Below are 25,272 nucleotides of genomic sequence, written 5' to 3'. Positions count from 1 at the left end.
CTTGAATGACAAATGTATGAACTAGGAAATTGGAAAAAAAGAACAAAGATAAAGTGAAATATTAATTGTATAGTGTTGCCATTTCAGAAGAAGCTCATTGGAAGGAAGAATATATCTTAGAACCTTGATGACGATTTTAAAACACACATTAAGCGAGGCAAAGCGCTCAACACATTTTGAGCATCGCTTTAGCCTTTAGGGCTTAAGTGCACCTTTGATAACACTGTATTTGGTTTTGAAAAAAATATGTTGTCTAAGCATTCTAGGCTACCATAATGTGTCCTTGGGCTTAGTGGTGGACCCAAAAATCCTAACAAGAGGACTTTTATAAAAATATAAAAATGCCACATTTAGGATTCAAACTTGTGACCTTAAGCAATTTTTGAATCCATGTTACCACTACATTTAAAACTTTTCCTTTATATCAAGGAGGTTAAAAAATTTATGTGAAAAAAATATTTTTATCCTAATAGCACAATAAAATTTTCCAATGAAGTGGATTCAATTGAACCTCCTTCAGTGAAAAATCAGGTTAGCCACCGCTTGAGCTTACACTTGCAATTCTATAGGCATCCTCAATGATTAGACTATGGTGAAGCAAACTAATTTCTACTTAAAGAATCTTATTGCCTATGATGATCTTATCAGGCTTATGAACATAGACTAATTAGATTTTGAGAGGGCGTTAATAATTCAGTTATATCTTCAAGTTAAATGGTCGATTCGTAGGTTCAATTAGATGTTTGGTTCCTAGGTGCAATAACTTTTTTGTGAAAGCAATTACTAGAAGGGATAGCTACAAATATATACCATTCGACCATCTAGTTTACCAAACATGCCCGAAGTATACACTACAATACACCTAGTTATATATGGTGTCTATATGTTATTTATATGTTTGTCTATTATATGTATAGGTATGTATATTATACGTATAAGTATGTATAGCTATGTTTTTTTTTGAAACTGAATATGTATAGATATGTATATTATATGTATTAGTATATTATATGCATATTAGTATAAAGTACACTACTTATACACCGTGTACATATTTTATAAACTAGATGGCCCAAAGGTATTGAGCTGTAATTTTTTTCTACTAGAATAAGGGGTGGAAAATCCGTTAGAATTTATATTCTAGATGGTATATTGACAAACAAAAATGATAAGGCATAGTGCAACAATGCATAAAATTCTAAAGGTTTTTTTATAGGTTTTGTTGCGTCTTTCATTTTATTGCAAAATAAGAATATGACCCTTAGCTTATTGAGTTTATAAAGAAATAGACCTTAGACCTAACTCAACTGCAAAAGCTACCTCAAGAGGTAGGATTGCCCAAGACCATATAAGGAGATAGATTTTGCCTTCTACCTATCGATGTGGGACTTAACATTCCTCTCACACCCAGGACTGGACATTTGAAGCGTAAACAATACATGATGGAGGTAATTACGCCTAATGTCCCCCAAAGTGTCCGGTGTTGAATTTTTGTCCCCGCTTAATAAAATATTTTAAAAATAACCTTTACTTGAAAAAATTCGTCGGGAAGTATTTATGTAGGCATAGCCCCCAAGTCCTAGCTCGAGTGGCAAAAGGTGGAGGATTTGGGGCTTAGGTCGCAGGTTCAAGCCCCACACCATGCAAAGCGCCCAGTATTTAAGTGGAGAAAGGTAGAGGGGCGGACTCATTATCCATCGAGTTTAGAAGACTGTGGTTGGTCCAAAGGGCGGGTCACAGGCGGATTTCTCGGTTATTAAAAAAAGTATTTATGTAGGCACAAGTTCTAATGTTTGCCTATAAGACAAAACTTGTGGTCAATTGAATAGGTTTACTAGCTTGAAATATCCTTAATGTTTGCCTTATGGGCAAAAGTTAGAACTTATGCGTGACGGGAAAACTTTATACCAAAGTTCTAGCTTTTGCCTATAAGGTAGAACTTCTAGTCTATTGAGCAGGTTCATTGTGTCAGAATATCTTGAACGTCTGCTTTATGACAAGAGTTAGAATTTTTTGAAGTGGAAGCTATTTTTTTTAAAAATTGTTAAGCAGGGCCAAAAAGTCAATACCACTTATGGAGGCCATTTTCGTTAGACATTCCTTACAGGGACAAAGTATCAAGACCAGCCCCATCTGAGGGCCATTTCTGTACTTGACACCGAACGGGTCCAACACATCGGGTGAACCAAGACCAGAACTCTGATACCATGATAAAAAATAAACCCGGGGTCTAATTCAATCCCCCCCCCCCAAAAAAAAAAAAAAAAGTAAGTAAATATTCTATAATCAAATAAAAATGTTCTATGATATCTGTTATACAAGTTGAATGAATCTAGACTTGATATTCTGCCAGACCCCCTAAAACTCATAGTGGCAAGACTAACTTAAGTTTACTTATTTGAAGTCAATAGAAATTAACTGAGATATCGTTAGAATAGTGCACAATCACAAAAAAGAAGTGCTAGAATTTCTTCTCTAGAGAGTCGTTGGTAAGTGCATGATAAAAGGAACTGCTTGCAAGATTATGCAAACAAGGATTTTGAGAGTAAGCCTTGAATCCCCCATCATAAAGAGGTGTCTATTCTCAATCACCAAACAGAGATATGGTGCTGTAAATTTTCAATACACCATCAGCATAACTTGAATCACAAAACAATGATAACACTTCATGGTTTAAAGGAGGGCACTAATCGCGTAGTAAACAGAATTGTCAGTTGCCAGGATGATTCATTGCACCAGAATGGTCGCCCTGAATGATTCTAGAGAGAGGAGTGGCACCTCAATTGTTGTCGGAGAGAGGACCAACGCTTGAATGAATGAATGGTCATTTGTAGAGTAGTGACACCGATTGTTGAAGAGCGAAGCAGTGCCGAACACTAAAATGAAGAAAAAAGATGGCCGGGCAGGCAATACACTTTGAGTCTTTACCAAGACCATAGATGCTTTAATTCTGTACTAAAAGAAGAAAAACTTCTAATTAACTTGACTTTTAACATATTTATTAGAGGCGCTCCTTATGTAGGAGTCGTAGGCTACACACTATATATTAGGTAATCAGTCTCCATGCTAACAAGGTAAATTAATATTCCTCAATTGAACATAGTATATCCTATAGTATCCAATAGACTATTCTGTAAGATTATTTTTATTCCAGTACAATAAATTTAGACACGTATTTACGTGATGATTTTTTTGATGACCAAGAAATTTGTCAGGAGCTAACCCTTTGGGCCAACCTTAGCTTTGGAAAATGTATTTACGTGATATTCTAACACCTTGCAAATAGATCTGAGAAGTATTTTTACCAAAGTGCAGGGACAGAAGGATGTGATTTCGCATCCTCTTCTTCAACAGGCTGCAATAGCTTTGGTAGATATGAAATTGCGTTATTATGCTTGGGGATGATGCATTTTCATTTTGGGCACCCAAAGCAAGCTTTGGAGGTAGGCATATTCAATGTCATTTCCTACCTTCATTGTCCATGTTATGCTACTTTATTGAGTTTGATGCACGTCATCCCTCCATTATTGGTGTAATGAAGGTGAGGGTGGGCATAGGAGTGGTCTTAGGAACTTTGGTGTTGCTACTTCGGCATGACAATTATTTGCTTTATAATTTTCAGGTGTTGACAGAAGCAGTCCGTGTGTCTCAGCAGGTAGCTGTTTTGTTCCTTCCCTTTCTTTCGACGAGGGCTTCCTTTATCTGTTACATTATTTTATCTTTCATTCTTTTATGCTCTAAAGTGGCATAACATATTCTTTGTAACACTTGCATCAATACAAATGTGTCATATAAGTATTTTTTAGATGAAAAGATCACGGGATCTTAATGGCAATCAACATAAGCATCTGCAATGATACAACTAACAATAACAACTACACCTCCATCCCAAACAAATTGGAGTCGGCTATATGAATCCTCATTGACTATGTTCAACTCATGTCGTCTTCATACCAGAAAAAATAAGTTAATGATATATAACTAGGTTATTAATAACCAAAAAGAAGCTCTCTGCACCCTTCGGGGTGGGCTAGTGGTTTGGGTTTGAGACTTCCATGTTGGAGGTTTCAAGTTCGAAACCCCTTGCCAGCGAAAGGAAGGGGTTTGCCTTCTGGGTCGAGCTTGTCGCACCGGGCTTGCCTAGTGCGGGTTACCTCTCCTATGTGGTTTGCGAGCTATTGCATAGGAGCAGGGGTTTTACCCTGTGCGCACCCAAAGGGTAGCGGCTGCGGGTTTCCCTTGTCATAAAAAAAAGAAAAAGAAGCTCTCTGCAATGATACTAATTTGCTCTATTAATAACTTGTACCGCCATTTTGCGATTGATAGACTAGTACTTAGCAAGAAAAAAATGTCAGTTTGGTTGGTTGACCTCCTCTTCTGCCTTGCTATGTTTGCCTGTCATTTTAGGAGAGAAATAAAGTCAGTTATTGGTGCTTTGTAAATGGAAGAAACTCTTAGGGGATGGACCCGTATTAACTTTACCTTTTCTCAGCCACTCAATTATCATCGAAACCTCAAGAATAATACTTCTTTCTCATTTTGTTAAATGTAGTATGAATGACCATGGAGTTCTAAGAATATCATTTGACTTATTATTATATTAATAGGAGTAGAAGATATTATTATTATTATTAGTTGATTATTATTATTTTTAGTTGATAAGTTAGTGTGATGGGACAAATTGTCATTGTCTGAATTTGAATTTCTTAAATGATTAGAATTATAAATGAACTGAGAGTATTTGGAATATTAATATTTGTATAATTTTATCAAGCATTTCGGGCGTTGCAAAAACAGATGCATATCATACAAATTAGGATGGATTGAGTACTTTTGGGCAGTTATTCTTTGGGCTGGTTCATACCCTTGTTCTGTGCGCATAACTTTCCATGCATTTGTTTTCTACAATAGGATATTTCTTGACTATCTTGTAATTGGTTCTTTTTGCATATCGCTTATATGTGAACCTTTTTGCTTCTTACATGTATCTATTGCTACTTTAGCTGTGGCTGCTCATTGATAGCATCTTCTTTTCCTTCTTTCTAGTACTTACAACTTAGTCTGTTGGACAAAGAGTTCTTCTTTGATGCCATATTTTCACAGTTTTCTGTCACCAGTTTCAAGTTTTGTTGCTTCTCAAGTTGTACAATGTGCTGGACAGAACATTTACTCCTGTAAGAAAACATGATACTGACTGATGACCTGACTTAGTGGCAGAAGAGTCCACAACTTACTAAAAATTAACTAAATTGAGGCCAGCTCTTAATCTTTGTCTAAATTAGTTGTATTGCCCATCTTAATTCTATTGATTGCAGTCTACAAATATTTGTCTCGAAAAGTTTATCCTAACAAGGAGTTAAAAAATATAATTGATGGATACCACCTTTGCTATGTTAAAGAAGGATATCATCACACCAATCATCCGATCGTTGATTAATAGTTTGGAGATCATTGAATTTTCTGCTTTCTTTCTGTAGGCGTTTTCGTTAAACTGTGTCATCGGATTATGAACAAATACTTTTCTTGTCACCAACTTGTTGGCAAATGATTCATTTTTCAATATTTCCTTCCATGGGGTGTCTGCACATGATGATGTACGCGCACTGCTGTTGTATTGATGTCTGTTGGACCTTCGTTCGTGATTGGATACCTGGGAAAATTAGCGTTGTTATAGTTTACAAACTAGAAATATCAAAATACAACATAAACTATACATAAAAGATACCGCGTGTATTTTCATCTTTTGATCTATCTGCAAATGATTTCAGTATCCTAGATTAAATAAAGAGACAACTTAATCTATGTACATTTCTTACTAGGAGATCTTATGTTTCTCCTCTCCTCATGTGCAGCAAAACAATGACAGTTGTCTTGCTTACACGTTAGCAGCAATTTGCAAGTTATTGTCTGAATTTGGAGTCTCAAACATGAGGGGACTTATTGGTTCATCCTATTCACCAGTTACCAGTATAGGAACTTCATTATCTACTCAACAGCTCTTATATGTTCTCCTGAGAAGATCCTTAAAGCGAGCAGAAAGTCTAAAGCTGAAACGGCTGGTTGCATCTAATCATCTTGCCATGGCTAAATTTGACCTGACTGTAAGTGCTTTGATCACTCTCTTATTATTCATTACAGTGACCAGATAATCTAAGGTGATTCAAGTCATAGCATACTCCAAGGGAAAAATCCATTTGCACGAGTACAGTTGTGTTATGTATTGGTGAAAAAATTGTAAAGGCAGTAAGAAAGAGAAGCGGTAGCTGTTCTCGCTTATTTATTGCATGCTATTACTCATTTTGTGTCGTTGAATATGTAGCACAAATTTCTCAATTGAATTTGTTGCCTTTGGGTGCTCATAATTAAATTGTGACAGAGATATTTTTCTATAGGATACTGGATAATCCAATGGGGGATTGGTGAACTTTTGAGATTTGGAGAGTGTAGAATAGCCAATGCCAGGCTGAGTTCGTGAACTTAATAGTTCTTATAAAGCAGTAATATTAGCATTTCTTACTTTATATAATCAGACTTGGCCTTGTCAAAATAATCATACTATGGCTACTTTTAACATTCATCATCCGGTTTATGTCTCCTATATGAGATATCTTAAATTGTTAGACACATTATGCCCCAGGCTTTGGTTCAAGAGTAGAGCTAATACAATGTGGTATATATGGTAGGTGCATGTCATAAGTTCGAATCCTATATAGTGAACCAAGTTTATTATTTAAGTGGAGAAGAGCAGAGAGGCAAGCCCATTATCCACTGAGATTTGGATTAGTGGTTTTGTTGTTGAAAAACTACAATTCATTTCGTGTCTGTTTGAGAAAAGTTCAAATCTCTAAACTAAGCTGAACCTAAATTGTTATGTGTGTTCTCTCATCGAATTAAATATGTTTTCTGAAATGCTACTCAATCCAACAATCAATCAAGTAAGGCCCAATCCCAAATTCTTCCCAGTTGCTTAAGATTCACTTCGCAGGGCTTTCCCCTATGGGCTTGATAATTCTGGCGTGCTCCATTCGCCTCTCCCTCCCATACTTATCCCTGAGAACAACCATCCCTAGTGTTTCTTACTCAACCCTTCATAACCATTTCCATGCAAAACTTTAACTGTTACATCCCTTATCCCCAACAGACATTCCTTAATAGGCAAAGTGATATTACCCCTGTCAACAGGTGAAATCTTTTCACTTTGATTTCCATCCAAAGAATAATTCCTCTACAGCTGCTCATTTCTTAGCCCCTGCTACAGCATTTCTAAGAGAGACATGTAGCAAGCAGACCGGTTGGTACCTGTTAGGCCGTTTTCCCCAACTAACTACACCCCTTAGAAGAGGTATGTTTCTTCCTTCCTCCAAGTGGTTTCTTAAACTCCAGTAAAATGGGATTCCAAGCTGATATGAATTGTGATTGGAACCTAAAGGTAGCCACAAATGCATTACGGATTGCTGATTTACATCTAGAAAACTTACATCAACTTTTTTAGGTTGTGATATTCCAATTGGACTCATCCTTAAATTGATCCTATCCTATGTTCTGACATAGATTGGAACCACAACCAAACTCCTCTCAAGTACCTTGGCCTACATTAGCATCACAATTAAAGAATCATTTGTAAACAACCAGGGAGACACCAACCACATTCTTAGGTCCACTTGTTGTAGCCTTGAAGCCATTAATAAAGGCCCCTGTGCTGTGATGCGCCTAAGAAACGTAGAGGAAAGCATATTTTTGTAAGGAAAACTTCAAGGAATGCAGTAACCACTGTTTTCCTAGAGCAAATGAGCTATATGAGTCTTCAAAAACTAAGTTCTCAACATGTTATAGTACCCATGTTCTAGGTTTTAAATAGACACTGTAGAGGCCCTTACCAAATTTGACTTGGAGTGCTTCAGTGCTGCAGCAATGCATATAGAAGTACTAGATTTTTTAGGATAAAATTAACCCTTGTTATTTTAGTTGGATTCTTCATATAATAACCTTACCAGGAAAGGCAATTATTTCCATTTTTGAAATAAATATTTATGAGTAAAAAGTTCTTATAGTTTCTGACCTGACTAATCAAGTAGTGGGTTCTCAGATCAACTGTTGGGTTCTGCATTTGAGAAGCAGGTTGATGACAAACCGATACCTAATTAGAAACAATAAACTGTAGGCATTAATTTTTTGTGGTATCATCATTTTCTCTTTAACTCCTGTAAATATGTCTTCTAATTTTGAAAGTAAAGGCAAAATATGACTGTCCATTTTGCAATTACGTATCCTCATCATGCATATAAAACATCCCAAATGACTTAAGGGAATTGAAACCATATATAAATTATTATTTATATTGTATTTTATTGAGTTGTATACACTGTAGGCATATTCCAAGGTCATTGCAGTTTTTCCATTTCATCTTTTGGAAAAGTCAACTTTGCTAAAAGAAAATGTATGCTATCCCAGTATCCCCAAATTGCCAGGGTCTATGTTTCACATTTAGGGCATGTAAGTGATAGAACTTTATGCATGGCTCATGCTTAATTTTTAAGAAATTATCTTCTTCAAAGAGCCAAAGTTCATGTTTTGGTCCTTACGATTACAGAGGCGAACCTAGGATTCGAAGTCAACGGGGGCACCACTAAAGGCAGATGCACGTTAGTCGAAACGATGTCAGGCAACTGCATAGTCTAGATTTTTTATTAAACACCCATAGAACTGGTGTCCAAAGGAAAAATATGAATTTATTTGATGAAGGTTGTTCTGTGGACCGGTGGTTTGGGCACCACTTTGCATAGGTTAGGTTTCGTGTTCGAAACCTGTCACGTACATGTTTTATGCATTTCTTTTAATTGTCAGCTAAAGAAAATGATGTAGCAGCCAGCCAAGGTTCAAACTCGGGTCGCGCGGCAGCGTTCTTGGGCCTAAGCTGCACGCTAACCAAATGACCCAACCCAGCAGATATGTTTGTGGGGTCCTTTTAAAATATATCCTAGTTCTTCAAGGTATATACACATATATACTAATTTTTTTTCGAAGTTAACGGTTGCACATGCATCCGTAACCCACCCCATGGGTCTGCCTCTACTTACAAGCGTGGTCATTTCTCAGCACATTCTTGCACTTCACTCCAAACACGAAAGTCGCCTTCACACAACATCCATGAACAGAATTCTCCCAGGAGATAACTTTGAATTTCACAATATGAGTAAGAGCTGGCTTAATACAGGGAACAGATCTTGACCTGAAAAGAGAGGTCCTGTGATGCCATAAATGAAAGCTGCCTTTTCAATTTTATAGAAATAAAGCGAGGGTGTTTAATTGAGATAATCTTTCTAATCCATTTCCCGCTTTCTTAGAATCAAGTGATCATCTGAGTTGCTCTTTGAAGCAGGTTAAGTGTCACTACTTCACTTTCCATTCGAAGACCTGACCAGATATGAGCTTAAATGTCATCTGCTACAATTTTAGAAGTTCGCTTACTGTGTTCTACTTATATGATTCCTTTGGTCAGCGGTAAAATGCTTAACAGTTTCACCAGGAATATTTGCAACATCGAGCCAGAATATTTTCTCCGTATTTTCTTGTTAACACAACACATAGTTCCTCTGATCAGGGGGAGTCGATGCTGAACATTGTATTTTTAGAGGGCTTTTTGCTCTCTTCATATGATTGATGTCTTTATCTTTGATTTGTAAGGAAACTGAACCTATGACATTTAATGTGCAGCAAGTGCAACGACCTTTGCTTTCATTTGGTCCAAAGGCTTCCATGAAACTTGCAACATGCCCAACCAATGTCTGCAAGGTTATATTCGCTCCAAGATGTTTGCTTTATCTTTTAAAGTCTAAAGTTTCTTTTGAGTTGTCCATTTCTTTACCCTGATTGTATTCATTCTTGCAGGAACTGAGGTTGAGTTCTCATCTGATTAATGAATATGGTGATGAGGCTTCATTAATGATCTCAGATGGGGCCTTTTGTACTCAATGGATTAAGAATTTGAAGAAACCAAAAGGTTCTGTTGTCTTTTCCCAGGAGAATGAATGTAGGAGTAATACTGACGCGTTCCAGTTCTGTGGGCAGCCATGTTCCATCCCTGGATCTGTGCTGCAACTTTTAGGCTCTTCATATTTGTTCCGTGCTACTGCCTGGGAGGTATATGGCAGGTGATGTGGTGTCTTGGTTCTCATTCTTATTTTTGCATACAGTACCCCACCGTTTTCTCTGTGCGATACGTTCCTTGTGCAGTTTTTGATAAAGTGCTGTTCAGAAGCATGAAAATATTCTGCCTGGGTGACCACTGCCAACGTTAAAATTTGCTAACTGCATGGTTAGTCAAACTATGCCACTATTTGTGATAAATGTTTAGGGAAAATTAAGGAGGAACAACAAATCTGCTTTGCTGCTTAATTAGAAAGATACTTGTCATTACTTTCCAATGCAAAATATAAGTACTACTCCCTCGTTCAGAATTCGAGGGTTTTCATCTTGACTGGACAAGTATTAAGACCTTTAAACCTTAATAGCTGAAGTGTTTTAGAATTTTAATGAAGATGTGGTTCAAAAGTAGGGATTTTCCTACTGAATAGTTTCAAAATTTAAGTACACATCATGGCACTTGGTACTCTTTCTTACAGGAGAAACGTTTTATGGATTATATGGAGATTAGTTCTACTAGATTTTATGCCAGAAACCAAATGTCGTATAAATAACACATTTTTTTACTCAGAGATCAAATTTTCTATCATTTCGAACCAAATGACCTATTATTCTCTGGAGTACTTCCCCATAGTTCAAACTTTTGGTTGACACTTTCACTAGTTCTATCAGATTACACGTCTTTAAATAGCACAATTAAACAAGTATAGTCTCAAAGTCTATCCTTGGTGTAGATCCATGATCATGGGAAACTCACCACAGTTTTACACAAGTGGAAGCTCTCTCATACATGTCCTTTTGTCCTTTATGACATTTATTTATATGTTTATTATGAACTTGTTTATCCTCCAACATCAACTAGGGGGATTTTCTTGGCACTCTATCATGCGCTTTCTCTTGGTCAATGAACACAACAAGCAAATCTTTCTTTCTTTGAAGATCTACTAGGCATAAATCTCAATTGGCTCTCTGTCTGTTGTAGTATCTATTTGTCTATGCCTTATTCTGATAGAAGAATGTCTATGCTCCATCACTCTTCCCCAAAGTTTCATAATATGACTCATAAGTTTAATGCCACGATGGATGACACAACTTTAAATATCTTCTTTGTTCTTAATATATTGGAATGAAGCTACTCTTCATTTACTTGTTAAGCATCCTACGACTTCTTAGTATAACATTAAATAGCTTGGTAAGACATACTACTTTAACATCTGGACTACATGTTTTTCTAATCATCGTATTTCTCATAACTTCCTTTACTTTTACTGGCCTACTTATACGAGTATAGTTAAAGTTCCTATTGCGTAAAGATGTGTGGAGATCTGTAAAGTTATCCTTTTGATTCGAGTTGAAGAGTTGATCAAGATAGCTTTTCCATCTCCTTAGATCACATTATCTTCTGCACCAATTGTTGAGAATCGTCTTTAAGGAAATGGACCTTGAGTGATGAGTCTAACTGAATCTCAAAAATCATCTCATGAGATGAGGATTGCCCAAGACATATAAGGAGACAATACTTCATTCCTTCAACCAAAATGAGAAACTCATTTCCCCTTGTATACCAAGGACTGGACATCTGGTGTGTGGACAATATATCATGAGGGACCAATTATGGATAAACCAAGAGCAGGGATATGTCTGGCTTTGATACCATGTCATGAAAATGGATTCAAGTCTAACTCAACTCCAAAAATTAGCTCATGAGGTGAGGATGGCCAAAGACATCAGGAGGCAATATTCCATTCCCTCAACTAATATGTGACACTAACACCCCCCCCCCCCCCCCCCGCACATCAAGGATTAAGGACTGGGCAAATGGTACGTGGACAATATAACATGAGGGCTCAAAATAGGGTAAACCACAAGTAAGGACGGATCTAACTCTGATACCTTGTGAAGAAATAATGTGGGGGAATTATTTATAAGATTCCCATCTGGTGAAGTTCCAATGCACGTGGTCACCGGATGAGGGCCGGAGATGAAAATCCGTCGATGCCCATGGATCATAGACCCTATATTAAAAAGGAGGGATGGGACTGGACAGTTGGCAAAACCTGTAAGCTTTACTACACACGTGGGTTCCTCGAAGGAAGCTCCAAGTTTGAAAAGTGTTCTTCTTCTGAGAAAGACGAAAGCTTGCAAGTTGAAGAATTTGTAGTTACACAAGATAGAGAACTTGTGGGTCACAAAAAAATGAAGGGGTTGAGGGTTTCTTCCAGATTCTGCCACAAGTATCCGGCATGCAATGGTCGAACTGACTAGGGAAGAGATGTGATTATGTGAAGACGCTGAACCAATTAAACTCTGGACCAAGAAGCTGAGATGAATGCAACCTTATGGGTACACAGTAACGTAATCAGACTGCAATCAATTTGGTTTGGACTTTATGGGATGCGAGAAGGAGGCTTTAGCACTCTTCATGAAAATGATAGCAGAAGAAATAAAAGCAAGCAAGAAACAGAGAGGCTGTTGTAAAGACACCAAAATTCAAAGGCATGCATGAAATAAAGGGGTTGTTTTTTAACATGAAATTCAAGGAGAGTGAGTCGGGGTGTAGAAACAGGGGGAAAGCGTCAATCAAAGACATGAATGTTAAAATTGTTTCATGGAATGTGGGGATTGAATAGGAGGGGAAAAGGAGAACGGTGAGTAGTAAGGTTCAAAAGTGGAAAGCAAATGCGTTCTGCTTTCAGAAGGGGATGCAGTAGAGACAGTGAAATAACTGTGGGTTAGTAGGGGAGTTAGATTTGGTTGTTCGGAGGCCAGAGGTACTGGGAGGGGGGGGGGGGAAGGTATATAATTGTAAGGTGAGATAGAAGAATCTGGAAGCGGATGTTTAAGTAATGGATTCATTTGGGTCACATGAAAAAGAGAATAATGGTATAAGATATTCTTTTTGAATTACATATTTTGATTATTCCCTCAGATCGATGCGTATAAAATATTGTATACAAGAATCCACAAAAAGGAAAATTGTATCGCACCCTCTAATTTTGCTAATCACATAATTGCAGTAATTGGGAATCAATCAGGGGCCATTTCAAATTTTACTATATAATTTACCATATTTTCATTCTTAATGTTATCATATGCAAATGTATATCGTGGCCTTTCATGAAAATTATAGAAGCATCATAGAGACTCTAGATTTATCGTGACCTTTCAAGAGCTTGAGTATTGCCCTGTTTTCTCTTGCATATTCTTCTTCTTGTTAAGGTTCTGTTTTTTGTTCCCATTCACTTATTTGCTTCTCTTTTCTGTTTTCCAATAATTACTATCCACCCTAGGTGGTTTTGTAAAATGAAAAAGAAATATAAAGATGCATGGGGAACAAACTTTACCATTTTCTGAATTCTAACATCTCAAACAGTATCAAAAAGCTTAATAATTTATCATTAGTTCCATGTATTAAACAAAATAAAACAAGCACCTAATTAGGGGAGCGTCCTGTCTGTAGTTTTAGGACTTGCCGAATGATAAGGATTTTTAAGATTTTTCTTCACGACTTCAATTTATTATAGATGGACTAATTCACTCTCTTAAAAGTATTGGCTTTACAAAGCAAGGAAGTAGGAAAGCAGTATCCACTGTCCAATGGGTGTCATGCAGAGACACAAAAGTTTGAAGCCAGTTAGAGATTTTGAACTTCAACTCTTGAAGGCATGGTTTTGCCTTATAAGCTTGTAAATCAGTTGTTGCATTGTTTGTTTAAAAAAGGCTAGATGGAACTTCCAATGCAGTTCACATTTTTTAGGTGCTTTATTGTCACCTGTCAGCTATGTCTAGAATCTGTAGATTACAAGCAGTTAATTCAAATCCTTTACTGATTTTCTCCTTTTGTGTGCTAATTTAGTTCACCCCTTGCTCGAATGAATGCACTGCTTTATGCAACATGCTTTGCTGACTCATCGAGGTAATACTTGTATGATTTTTAAGTAGTTGAGCTGTTTGAAATTGTGCCTTCATATCATCTCACAGAAACTTGCTTGCATATCTGCTTGCAGTTTGGATGATGTGGCGTTAGCATATGGCAAACTTATCCAGCATCTAGCAGTATTTAAAGGATACAAAGGTTTGCACAAATATCTGAATACTTATTAAATATTCTTGAATTGACATAGCTATGCTTACATATATTTGTAGGCTCATTGCATTATAGTGGTGCTATACTTCAGCTAGTTGCTGATGCTTTGTTCATGTTAGAATAGTAATAGGTATATATTATCCTACTTATAATAGGAATAAGAATAGTAATAGTAATAATAGTATATAGTGTCCTACTTAGAAAAGGATTGTATTGTAGTGTCCTAGTTGGAAAAGGTGTCTATTGTAGTGTCTATAAATAGGGTCTTTCTATAATAATGTAGAAACGACAATTCAACAATATTTTTCTCCTATATTTCTCATATGGTATCAAAGCCTCTACGAGCTTGGTAGAAAATCCAAGAACTTCCATTGCCGGTGGGTGGCTATTACCCATATATGCTGCCTGTCTGACCAATGATTATGTTAGCAAAAGTTGGGTCACCGTGCATCTTTCCGGTGACTACTTTCTCATATGTAATTTGTGTAGCATCGTGCCATCCTTCCGGTGACTACCTTTTTTTTCATATTTGATTTGCGTAGCACCGTGCATCTCTTTGGACTACTTTTCATATTTAATTTGCGTAGTACTGTGGATTTTTTTGGAACTACTTTCTCATATCTGAGTTGCATAGCATCGTATATCTTTTTGGTGACTCCTCTGATTTGATTTGTGTAGTTTTGTTCGTTTTCCGGTGACTCCTAAATCTGATTTGCGTAGGGTTGTGCCATCATTCCGACCCTACCCATATAATTTCTCTCTTTTCAGTAGGGTCATGCCATCATTCCAACCCTACCCATATTATTTCTCTTTTACAATAGGGTCGTGCCGTCAATCTAACCTTTCCTTTATAATTTCTGTTTTCCAGTGGGTCGTACCATCATTCTAACCCTACCCATATAATATTATTTTTTAGATTGTGACCAATTTCAGTCATGAAATCTAATACTTCGGCATATGAGCATGTTCCGACCAGTTTTTCGGTGACTTTCTTGTTTAATATCGACTCTTCTATTGATTCCAACATGATCCATATACTTTATACTAGATTTTGAGTACTTTCCGGCGACTGTTGCATTGTGAAGAAGTCTATATGGAGCAACCACCTAAATTTGTTGCTCAGGCGGAGTTTAGTAGCCTTGTATGTCTATTGTGTAAGTCACTTTATGGTTTGAAACAGTCTTTGCAAACTTGGTTTGGGAAGTTCAACATTGTAATTTTATCACTCTGTGTTTTATCGGCATTATGCATCAAATTCAGTATTTCATGAGAAGACCAAACATATTGAGATTGACTGACATTATGCATCAAATCCAGTATTTCACGAGAAGACTAAGCACGTTGAGATTGACTGTCAATTTTGTGAAGTCGAGTGATCAACTTGCATATATCGCACCAAGCCCCTCATTGGTCCTCGATTAATTATATTTGCAACAAGCTAGGTACATATGATTTGTATGCACTAGCTTGAGGGGGAGTGTTAGAATAGTAATAGGTATATACAATCCTACTTAGAATCGGAATAAGAATAGTAGATAGTGACCTACTTGGAAAAGATTGTATTGTAGTGTCCTAGTTGGAAAAGGTGTCTATTGTAGTGTCTATAAATAAGGTCTTTCAGTAATAATGCAGAAACAACAATTCAATAATATTTTTCTCATATATTTCTCATAGTTCACTTGATTCTTTTTTTTATTCATGGATCATGGATGTATATGATTTTTTTTATCACACCCATAAGGTAAACACACACCTCTTTAGGTATTGCTTGCTTTTACACATAATTGCCATATGGTAACAGTACTGTTTTTAACTCTGCAATTCTTCTGTAGCCCTAAGTGCCTACCAAGAGAATGGATCTTAGGCCCAACGAAACTCCAAATGTTAGTTCACTAGGTGAGAATGGCCCAAGATCAAATAAGAAGACAACAACTTATTCCTTCAACAAATTTGGGACACTCTAACACACCCTCCCCCCTGCATGCTCAGAACTAGACAGGTGGATCAGGAACAACATAATATAGGAGCCCAACCAAGAACAGGGATGAATTTGAATCTGATAGCATGTTAAAAAAATAGTCCTTGAGCCTAACTAGACCCGAAAAGTTAGCTTGTGCGGTGAAAATTGCCTAAAATCATTGAAGAGACATGGTAAAAAGTTGTAGGAACTTGAGCCTATTCCCTCAACCAATGTGGGAGACAGATCTTTCAAGACTTACCAAGAAACTTGCTAAAACTGAAGACAGCCATATGAAATACAGGTCCGCTCGTGTAAAAAATGGTGTTTTGACAGAAATGCAGGCAGAACTGGCAAGCTTTTTTTTTTTTGTCTTTCTAGAGGCGGATAACATTCATGTTTAATTTGGTCCGAAGAAGGATAGAAGTATGCCGAGTGGAATTATGATTGTGATAGGTAATGAGTTGTGACCAAAGTGTTCTCAGGTAAATACTAGGCCAGCTCATTTAGATCACGTACATTAAGCATTTCTGGCAGTAGTGCAGGAATAATTCAGAACTAATTAGCTTTTTCTTGTAGAGAAAAATAACATTGCTGTATAATCCTGGTCGAGGGAAAAGAACTGATGGACTTTAAATAGGATCATTATAGGTTACTGAGTTATGTCCAAGGTGTTCTCAGGCGAATTCTGATCAATCTCATGCCCTGGAAGGGATCCGTAATTGTTCAGTCTTAAACTGGGCTTTAGTGTACTGTGCCTAAAACTGTATGTAATCCCTCAGACTTCATTGATACATATGCAAGAGTAGGAAAGCCAGATCTATTTCTTTCCTTTCTTCTGTTAAAAGAACATATCCTTTATTCTCCTACATACCTTGGAAAAAAAAGGAAAGTGAAGAGGAAAAATGAATTTATACTATAGTTTTTATTTTATTTTAGTTTTTTTTACATATACTCAATAATGACTGCTTATGTATGTACCTTCAGAAGCTTTTGCTGCTCTGAAACTCGCAGAGGAGAAGTTTGTATCGCTTTCAAAGTCACAAATTCAGCTTGTAAAATTACAATTGCTCCATGATCATGCTTTACATACGTAAGGCGACATCTCTAGTATTTACTTGGTTTTATACTTCTTTTTCCTAGTCTGATTGGATGTAGTTGCCGTTCAGGGGAAATTTAAAATTAGCACAACAGTTGTGTGATGAGCTTGGTGTTTTAGCCTCTTCAGTAACTGGCGTAGACATAGAGATAAAGGTTGAAGCTAGCCTCCGCCATGCTCGAATACTGATTGCAGCAAACCAATTTAGCCAGGTAGCCTGCTTTCCTTTTATTAAACCTCTTTCTAGGTGACTCAATAATAAAGTAGATAAAGTGATGATGTTCCAAGTTCTACATGACCTGCTAATTTTTTTGGTCGTTCTATTTCTAGTTTTTGAACTTTGTACCAAAGGATATGATGTGATAATGTAATTAATTGGATTTTCGTGCTCATTTCCTATCATTTTTAATCAATAGAAGAATGTGCCCTCTTGCTCCAAAAAGATGGTAGATAAATAATGAAAAGGAATACAATCAATTACATCCTAAACTGGTGATGCTTCAATACGCCCGTGATAGAAAATTGGATACTTGAGTTCACTTTATGTTTGCTCGTTGGTCAGGAAATGATTTCGGTTGTCTATCTATCTGACTTTAAGGCTTTGACTGTTGTTCTATGTGAATTATTATATGGACGTGCTGATGATAATATATTTTCGTTAGTTCATTGCCGTTATGCATGTAGGTCATTTTCATTGCTCTCAACTCCTTCAAATTTCGTGAAAATTGGCATGTTTTTCTGGGCTGGGCATTTCTTTTTCTTGTGAAAATCCTGAGGCCATGGTCTAGTTAAGGTGGCTGGACCAGCAAGTCTGGTGTTGGTTCTTAAGTCGAGTAATATTTGATCTTGGCTTGATTTAGTGCATTGTTTCTGGTATTGCAGTCCCTATAAAATGGGCACCGCCCTACCTTTGAGTGCGGAATCCCTCTTCACTCTTCTATTTATTGTCTTTGGGGATAAGAAGCACCATAAGCATGCATTCCATGTATGAGTAGTTCGCTAGCAGATTTGCTTGTGCCTGTGATGCCAAGGATTATAAGACATCCACTCTACTCTCTGATTTTGCAGCCAATGTGGTGATGATGACCATTCTGTGGGACTATTCTGAATGAGTTGTTACTTGTTACCTTAAGATATTTGAACATCAAAAAAAGATTCTGCTTTGCTTTTGGCTTTGGCTTCAGTTTCAAAAAGAGATATTTGAACATCAAATTTGTTCACAAGTCCACTTCGAATCTTTTTACCCCAAATTCTCACAATATTTTGTTTCTCGTACATCTAATAACTTGATATTGTGGTTTGCTGTGGAAAGTACTTATCATTATCTTCTATTTCCTAAGCTATAGGTAATTATTTGATCTAATTTATGCAGTCCAAAGACAATAAGCATATAAAGAATTTCTTAATTTCCTTCTTATTGATGTGATTTTCCCAGGCAGCAGCTGTTGCACACTCTCTCTTCTCTATGTGCTACAAATTCAGTTTACAAGTCGAGAATGCCACTGTTCTTCTTTTAATTGCAGAGATACACAAGGTAGTGATTTGCTGTTATGTTAGATAAGTCAGAGTTGAATCAGTATTTTTTATCACAAGTACTTTCTTATACAAGGTATCACCTTGTCAGAAGAAATGGAACGTCTTTTACCATTTATGCATCTTCACCGGTGTATTGTAACACTTGAACTTACTTAGGCCTATACTCCTTCCTTTCTCTGACATGATCAAGATGTAATAGAACTTTGTTCATCCACTTCAGAGATCAGGAAATGCTGTTTTAGGTATTCCGTATGCATTGGCAAGCCTTTCCTTTTGTAAATCTTTCAACTTGGACCTTCTCAAAGCATCTGCTACACTGACACTTGCGGAGCTTTGGCTCTCACTTGGATCAAGTCATGCGAAAAGAGCTTTGGCTCTCATACATGGGGCATTTCCTGTACTTCTTGGTCATGGTGGTTTGGAGCTCCGAGCTCGGGCCTTTATCACTGAAGCAAAATGCTATCTTGCTGACTCAAGCTTTTCAGGTGCCTTATCGGAATTTCAATGCTCAACCTGATAGCTATACTTATCGTAAACAGGACTTTTCATTAGTTTGTGTATAATCATATCATGGTTTTGAGTTTTAACTACATCCTGTGTCCTCAACCTCAAACTATAATCCTTCTCCATGTCCCCCAAATAATGCAAACACCTTAAATCTTACAAACTTCATTCTTTAACAAATGGATACCCTTGTCTGGATTTACATGACCCATCATAAGTTAGAACTAAAGGATTAAGATAAATTTGGGTAACTTGTTTCTGTGAGACTTCTTTTTTAGCAATTATAGCTCTTGTGGACGCCTAAGATTTTATGAATCAGAATGAAGCAGGAGATCCTGCCTAACTCTCCAGTAGTTCCCCTCATATCCAGCCACAACTTGTCATTTACTTTTCCCCATCAAGCTGCCGCTCCATCCCCACTTCTCATGGGTTCATATATCCTTTGACCTTGAAATTCTTTGATGATTAATTTGTTTCTCTTTAGATATGATTCACCTTTACCTCATTTGAGACTCTTACCTTCAATTAATGCACACACATGGAGACATGCTAATCATTTAAAAATTGACAGTTAACTTGCTACTGAATTTTCTTGTTGGCACTGTTTTCTTATATTCTTGAGCTCTTAATCTGTGCTTAATGATACCTTATTGTTCTCAGTATGCGAAGAACCAGAGATGGTACTTGAACCATTAAGGCAGGCTTCCGAAGACCTGGAACTTCTAGAGGTTAGTCAATATGGGAACAATTTAGTATTCCAATTAGGTACATCTACACTTATTAAAGAACTTCAGCTTGGGTTTCAAGTTCCATATGACGATATTTTCCTGTGAAGAAAGGAAAAATTAAAGGAAAAGAAACAAATCCATGAAATTTGAAATTTTTTGTATTAATGTGCCAATAGAAGTACTCTAGATATGTTTGTGGGGAATGATATACATCTATAGCTCAGTGAAATAATTTCTAGAAAATACAAAAGTTGTATTTCACGACATCCATCCTCCTTTTTTTTTCCGTTCAATTTTCTTCCTCTTTACCCTTTAAAAAGACATTAACTCTAAGAAAGTGTGTGTCCCCTCAGATCCCTTGTGCTTGTACTGTGTTGGAGTGCGTCTGTGTGTGGGCCTGTATTCATGCATATGGACAAATAGCTACAAACTTGCTATACCAAATTCTAACATGTTAAAAGCTATGTTGTTTGGACTTTCCAAAAATACTGCCGTGCCCGTGTCGGATCCTTAAAAAATGCACTATTTTTGGAGGATCCGACATGCACCTGTCGCCATTATTGAAGAGTTGGAGCAACATAGGTTAAAGGTAGAATATACATGAGAAAAGTAAAGGCTTATCTATCTAAAGCTTTCGATTGGATGATGTGAAGGAAAATTAGAAAGGGAATGTAACGAAGAAAATGAAGGTAGAATTCTCCAAAGAGTAGTTACCAATTACGTGGGATTAATGGAAAGAAAACAATGGAGTGAATCCGAAAAGGAGCAATTCTGTAAGATTAGGATTCAGTTAGGTGAATTTAAATGACCCCCAAAGGTGTGAACTAGTGGTTAATGAAGTGGAATGAAAATCATGAGGTCCCAGCGGAAGCAAAAAACACTAGGTGATATCTACCCATCTGCCTGAGCCTTGGTGGATAGAGTTCACCGGTATCTAAGCCGGTGGGAGGTATCAGACACCTGGTAGAATAGTCGAGGTGCTTAAAAGTTGGCTCAGACTCTATTGGCAGAATCTTTTTTTTTTTTATGACCTTGTCATAAACCTTTTTTAGTGAGTTAAATTCTCTTCAGACTTAAGTACCAATTGGTGAGGTGAAGTAAAAGAGAAAGAGTAAAGTGTGAACTACTTTACTCCATTTTCCTGACACTTCCCAAAGAAGGTATTTTCCATTAATTTTTTTTTTGGAAATCAGTAACTTCGAAAGTATTTTCCATTAATTATCTCTGAGTTTTCCTTATTATCCTCCTCATCCATTCTATTTTCTTTTCCGTCATATTTAGTTCTGTTTTCTGGGCCTTGCAGAATAACTTTTGGACTCCAGCTTCTATTTGTTAGCTGAATTCAAGAAAATAATGGTCTTCGTTAGATGTTTAATCTGCACATCAATTCTCATGAATGTGGTAGTTGTGAATGCTTGTTTCCTTTGTGTAGTGGTAGATTTGACATTTCGCTTCCATTTCCCCGGAAATTATCACATTTCTTTCACTGATTCTCTAGAGTACAACAACATACCTAGTGTAATCCCGTTAGTGGGATCTGTAGCGTCAACCAGAAATAGGAACCATGGAGAGGTACTCTAGAAAATAAAGATTTAAAGCATATGTAGTAGAGTAGTAACTTAAGCACTGCCAGAGTAGTACCATAAGAAAGATGAAGGTGAAACGAAGTTGTGATTATTGTGCCTAAATGTATACAATTCAAGTATCTAGGTTAGTTTTTCAGGAGAATGGCATGATAAATGGAGATGTAATCCTAGAATCAACATAAGGGGGCTAATGCCTGTTTCATTTTAATTTATACCATTAAAACTAAAAAAAGAATTAAAATAGGTGGCTAATGCCTGTTCCATTTTAATTTATATTGTTATAAAAATATAAAAGAATTAAAATAAGTGTCTGAAATGGACAAGTGCTACGAGATTGCTAGTAACATGATTGTTTCCAGTTTTAATGGCGTGCTAGGTTTTAAATTATTTATCTTAATAGGTATTTCCAGTCTAGATGAACTAATGCATCATTTGGGTACTCTATTTTGGCTATATTCTGGATTTATGTAATGTTAATTCTTGTCAGATATTAAACAAAATTGGAGTTACTAGGCTTTTCTGCTATCATATTTGAATATGGGCAGCCTAACCTAACAATCAATTAAAAAAGGAGATTAGGGATCATTGCTTTTTGAGCATGTTTCACGTATCTTTTTTACCTATTCATCTTAGCGTTGACTCAATTTTTTGAGCAATAAGGGAGGACAATTTGAAATTGGCACATGAACAGCTCAACTAAACCTTCTTTGTGATTCAAATAGGTGAGGTCGCACCATTCATTTTTTTTGAAATCCTTTTCAAGGATAATAGGTCAGGTCACAATCGTAAATCATGCGTGAAGACTACTTCTCAGCCTACTTTACTACTCAAAAAATCTATTCTTGGCTTACTTAAGTTTGATTGATTACCATTATAGAGGAACAGAACCATCTCCACAACGAATCTACTCCAACTTGTATTGCTTGCACTGAACTGTTTCTGTTTTCTGGTAAAGTGGAATTGCCTTTGTTTGGCTAACAACTTCAAGCTTTAAAAACCCCCTATCCCCCGGCCATAAAAAGGAAAGAAGAAGATGCATTTCTGACATGACAATGACTCTTCATATGCAGTATCATAAATTGGCTGCCGAAGCGTTTTACTTGATTGCCATTGTTTATGATAAGTTGGGGCAGCTGGACCACAGAGAAGCAGCAGCTAAGTCATTTAGGAAACACATCACCACTCTTGAAAGCTCTGATATTTGAAGATCCTCGTCAATATTTTGCTAAGAAACCAGTATCTTACATAAATATTCCTTTGGTGAGTGATTATTTGTCTTCTTGCAGCTACTTATGAAAATAACTTTTAGCTTTTTGATACAGCATTGTTCACAAGATGGAAGGTTATCTATTAAAGTGCATCAGTAGTATAATTTTGTAACTTTGTATATATTTGAAACTGAAACTCTTGCTGCAAGTATGAATTCATGATTCGGGAGTTACCATATAAAATGGGAAAGGATTGTGCTAGCAGAAGGAAAAAAATAAGTTGAGATGACCATAATGTTTTACCCTGTACTATTTCGCTTAGTCGAGGGTTTTTGGTTTTCTTCAGTTCCGAAAGAGTATTGCTTGGTTTTAAGAACAAGAAAAATTAGCGCTAAATAATTTATTCTGATTGATACTAGAAAAATAAATCATCTGTAAAGTGCCCAACTAGAAAATTGAGAGGCAATAGATAATTGGAAGTTGGATGTAGCATCTGGCATTGCTCTTCAGTTATTGTACAGGAAAGACAATTTTATTTATTTATTTATGTGGGGAATAACCCTTAGCCATGTTGTCTATTTGACATTTATCTCCTCATAATACCTTCTTAATGCTCTTAGAGATCTAAATGGGGAAAGAAGACTTCTGAATTACCAGATACGCGCTACTTTAAGTATGATAAGTTTGTCTTCACTATCCTCTTTGCCTTTTCTATTGAAACAGGGAGGTTCCCTTCTATTTGTAGGGCCCACAAGTAAGACAGCTAGATCAAAAGGCGAAAGAGTTTTCTTACTACAGTTGGGGTTGCTCGCAAGAAATATCTGATTATGTTTTCTTTTTCCTATCACAGGCTGTTTTCTATCGTTGCAGACGTGCCTTGTTACAGCTTCGTTGTTCATGCAGCATTAGAAGCATTGGGTAGTGAAGATAGAACAGATGTGGCTTTCCGATTGCATGAAATTTTAGAAACTCCTCTAATTTCTTGGCAAGTGTACCGTCCAGATATCAGGTTAGCCTCTTAGTGCTCGGTGACTGGTATGCCAGTGAGTGTATTAACATTTTCTAGTATGATTGTTGGAATTCTCGCCCCGCTTGCAAGGCCTACAAGAGGCTAAGGCTAAACGATTTACCAGGGGATTCAGATTAGATGTCCACAATCTCTGATCGGGTGATAGAGGTCTAACGAATCCCCCCTGAAGAGATTGTCTGTAGTAAGAACCATCTCCAACTTTTCTGATGATGTGTATGTATCTTTCTATAGTATATGTCCAAGTTTGGAGAGAAAGCACCATACAATCTTCTCTCTTTGTACAGATTGTTCTATAGTATTATTAGTAATATATACGTATTTGATATTGAATATGACATGAGACTTGAGAGTGTTATTATGAGTCTCCATGTTAGAAGTTGAGATTTTCAAGCTTGTCTCCTCATCAACATGATAGAATCATTTGACACCATTTATATGATTTCCCAACAATTCAGAATGCAATCAATGGTGCAAACTGCAATCCCAACATGTCCCCATAAGCTAGAATACACATTAAATCATATATTATTAATATCAATTTAACAATATGAATTTCGAGAAAAGCAAAGATAATATGTTTCAACATATCTTGATTCGCTTTTCGAATTTTATTGCAAATGACTCAAATCTCACCAACTTCTCACAAGATATACATGCAACAACAACCTAGTGAAATTCTGTAAGGTGTGAGGAGGGTAGATTGTATGTAAACCTTATCCTATGTTGTGGAGGTAAAGAATTTGTTCTTGGAGGACCATCAACTTGAGTATAAAATATCAAGGTAGGTATGGAAAAGAAAAAAATGACAGTGAAAAAAATAAAGTAACTAATAAAGAAACAATAACAATCACAAAATAATGTGATAACTTAATATAATAAGCTGTCACGCTTTGAGTCTACACCTTGGACGTGACCGACACTCGAGAACCATTGCTGGTCCCCAAGTGAATCCTTGGCCCGACTGACTACTTGGCGGAGGACATACTCAAGAGATAAAAGTCTTGAAAACAAATTTTTTGAACATTTAAACTCAAAGTAAAACCTTAACTCAAACTGTCTGTAAAATACTCAATAATGTAAGTATAATAGTTTGCAGAAACATCTCAAGGAAAAGTAAATTGAAAGACTCCTCAACTCTGTCTATTATGAAACCTCTATTACTCAAGATGGATGTCGGGACAAGCCTTACAACATCTCATGACAATTGACTAGAAAATAAATGTGAAGTCCTCGGAATGTAAGGAGGCTCACCCAAGCTCTCTAGAGTGCAAAGTGATCTCAACGAAAAGCTTGTTGATCATCCTGAACATATGTTTCTGCGTCATAATAAGATGCAGGTCGAATGACATCAGTACATTGAATGTACGAGTATGTAATATGACTGAATAAACAAA

The 25,272-nt window shown here is 36.6% G+C and overlaps 1 protein-coding gene across 1 annotated transcript in view; it reads left to right on the top strand.

Moving 5' to 3' along the window:
- The window catches only part of LOC125838560 (anaphase-promoting complex subunit 5), a 28,011-nt gene extending 3,855 nt beyond the window's left edge, over positions 1–24,156 (top strand). Inside the window, exons 8-21 of the mRNA XM_049517612.1 lie at positions 3,311–3,443; positions 3,623–3,655; positions 5,853–6,101; positions 9,715–9,792; positions 9,889–10,151; positions 14,000–14,059; positions 14,151–14,218; positions 17,175–17,280; positions 17,357–17,498; positions 18,722–18,820; positions 19,043–19,307; positions 19,987–20,054; positions 22,711–22,900; positions 23,699–24,156. Of these exons, the coding sequence (XP_049373569.1) occupies positions 3,311–3,443; positions 3,623–3,655; positions 5,853–6,101; positions 9,715–9,792; positions 9,889–10,151; positions 14,000–14,059; positions 14,151–14,218; positions 17,175–17,280; positions 17,357–17,498; positions 18,722–18,820; positions 19,043–19,307; positions 19,987–20,054; positions 22,711–22,845 (1,699 nt within the window). The 3' untranslated portion in view covers positions 22,846–22,900; positions 23,699–24,156. The remainder of the gene's footprint in view (positions 1–3,310; positions 3,444–3,622; positions 3,656–5,852; positions 6,102–9,714; positions 9,793–9,888; positions 10,152–13,999; positions 14,060–14,150; positions 14,219–17,174; positions 17,281–17,356; positions 17,499–18,721; positions 18,821–19,042; positions 19,308–19,986; positions 20,055–22,710; positions 22,901–23,698) is intronic.
- The last annotated feature ends 1,116 nt before the right edge of the window (positions 24,157–25,272 follow it).

Source organism: Solanum verrucosum, unplaced genomic scaffold, assembly GCF_900185275.1.
Source record: "Solanum verrucosum unplaced genomic scaffold, falcon-dt-bn FXZP01000182.1, whole genome shotgun sequence".
NCBI lineage: Eukaryota > Viridiplantae > Streptophyta > Magnoliopsida > Solanales > Solanaceae > Solanum > Solanum verrucosum.
Note: the sequence above shows the minus strand (reverse complement) of the source record. Positions and strands in the feature narration are given on the sequence as shown.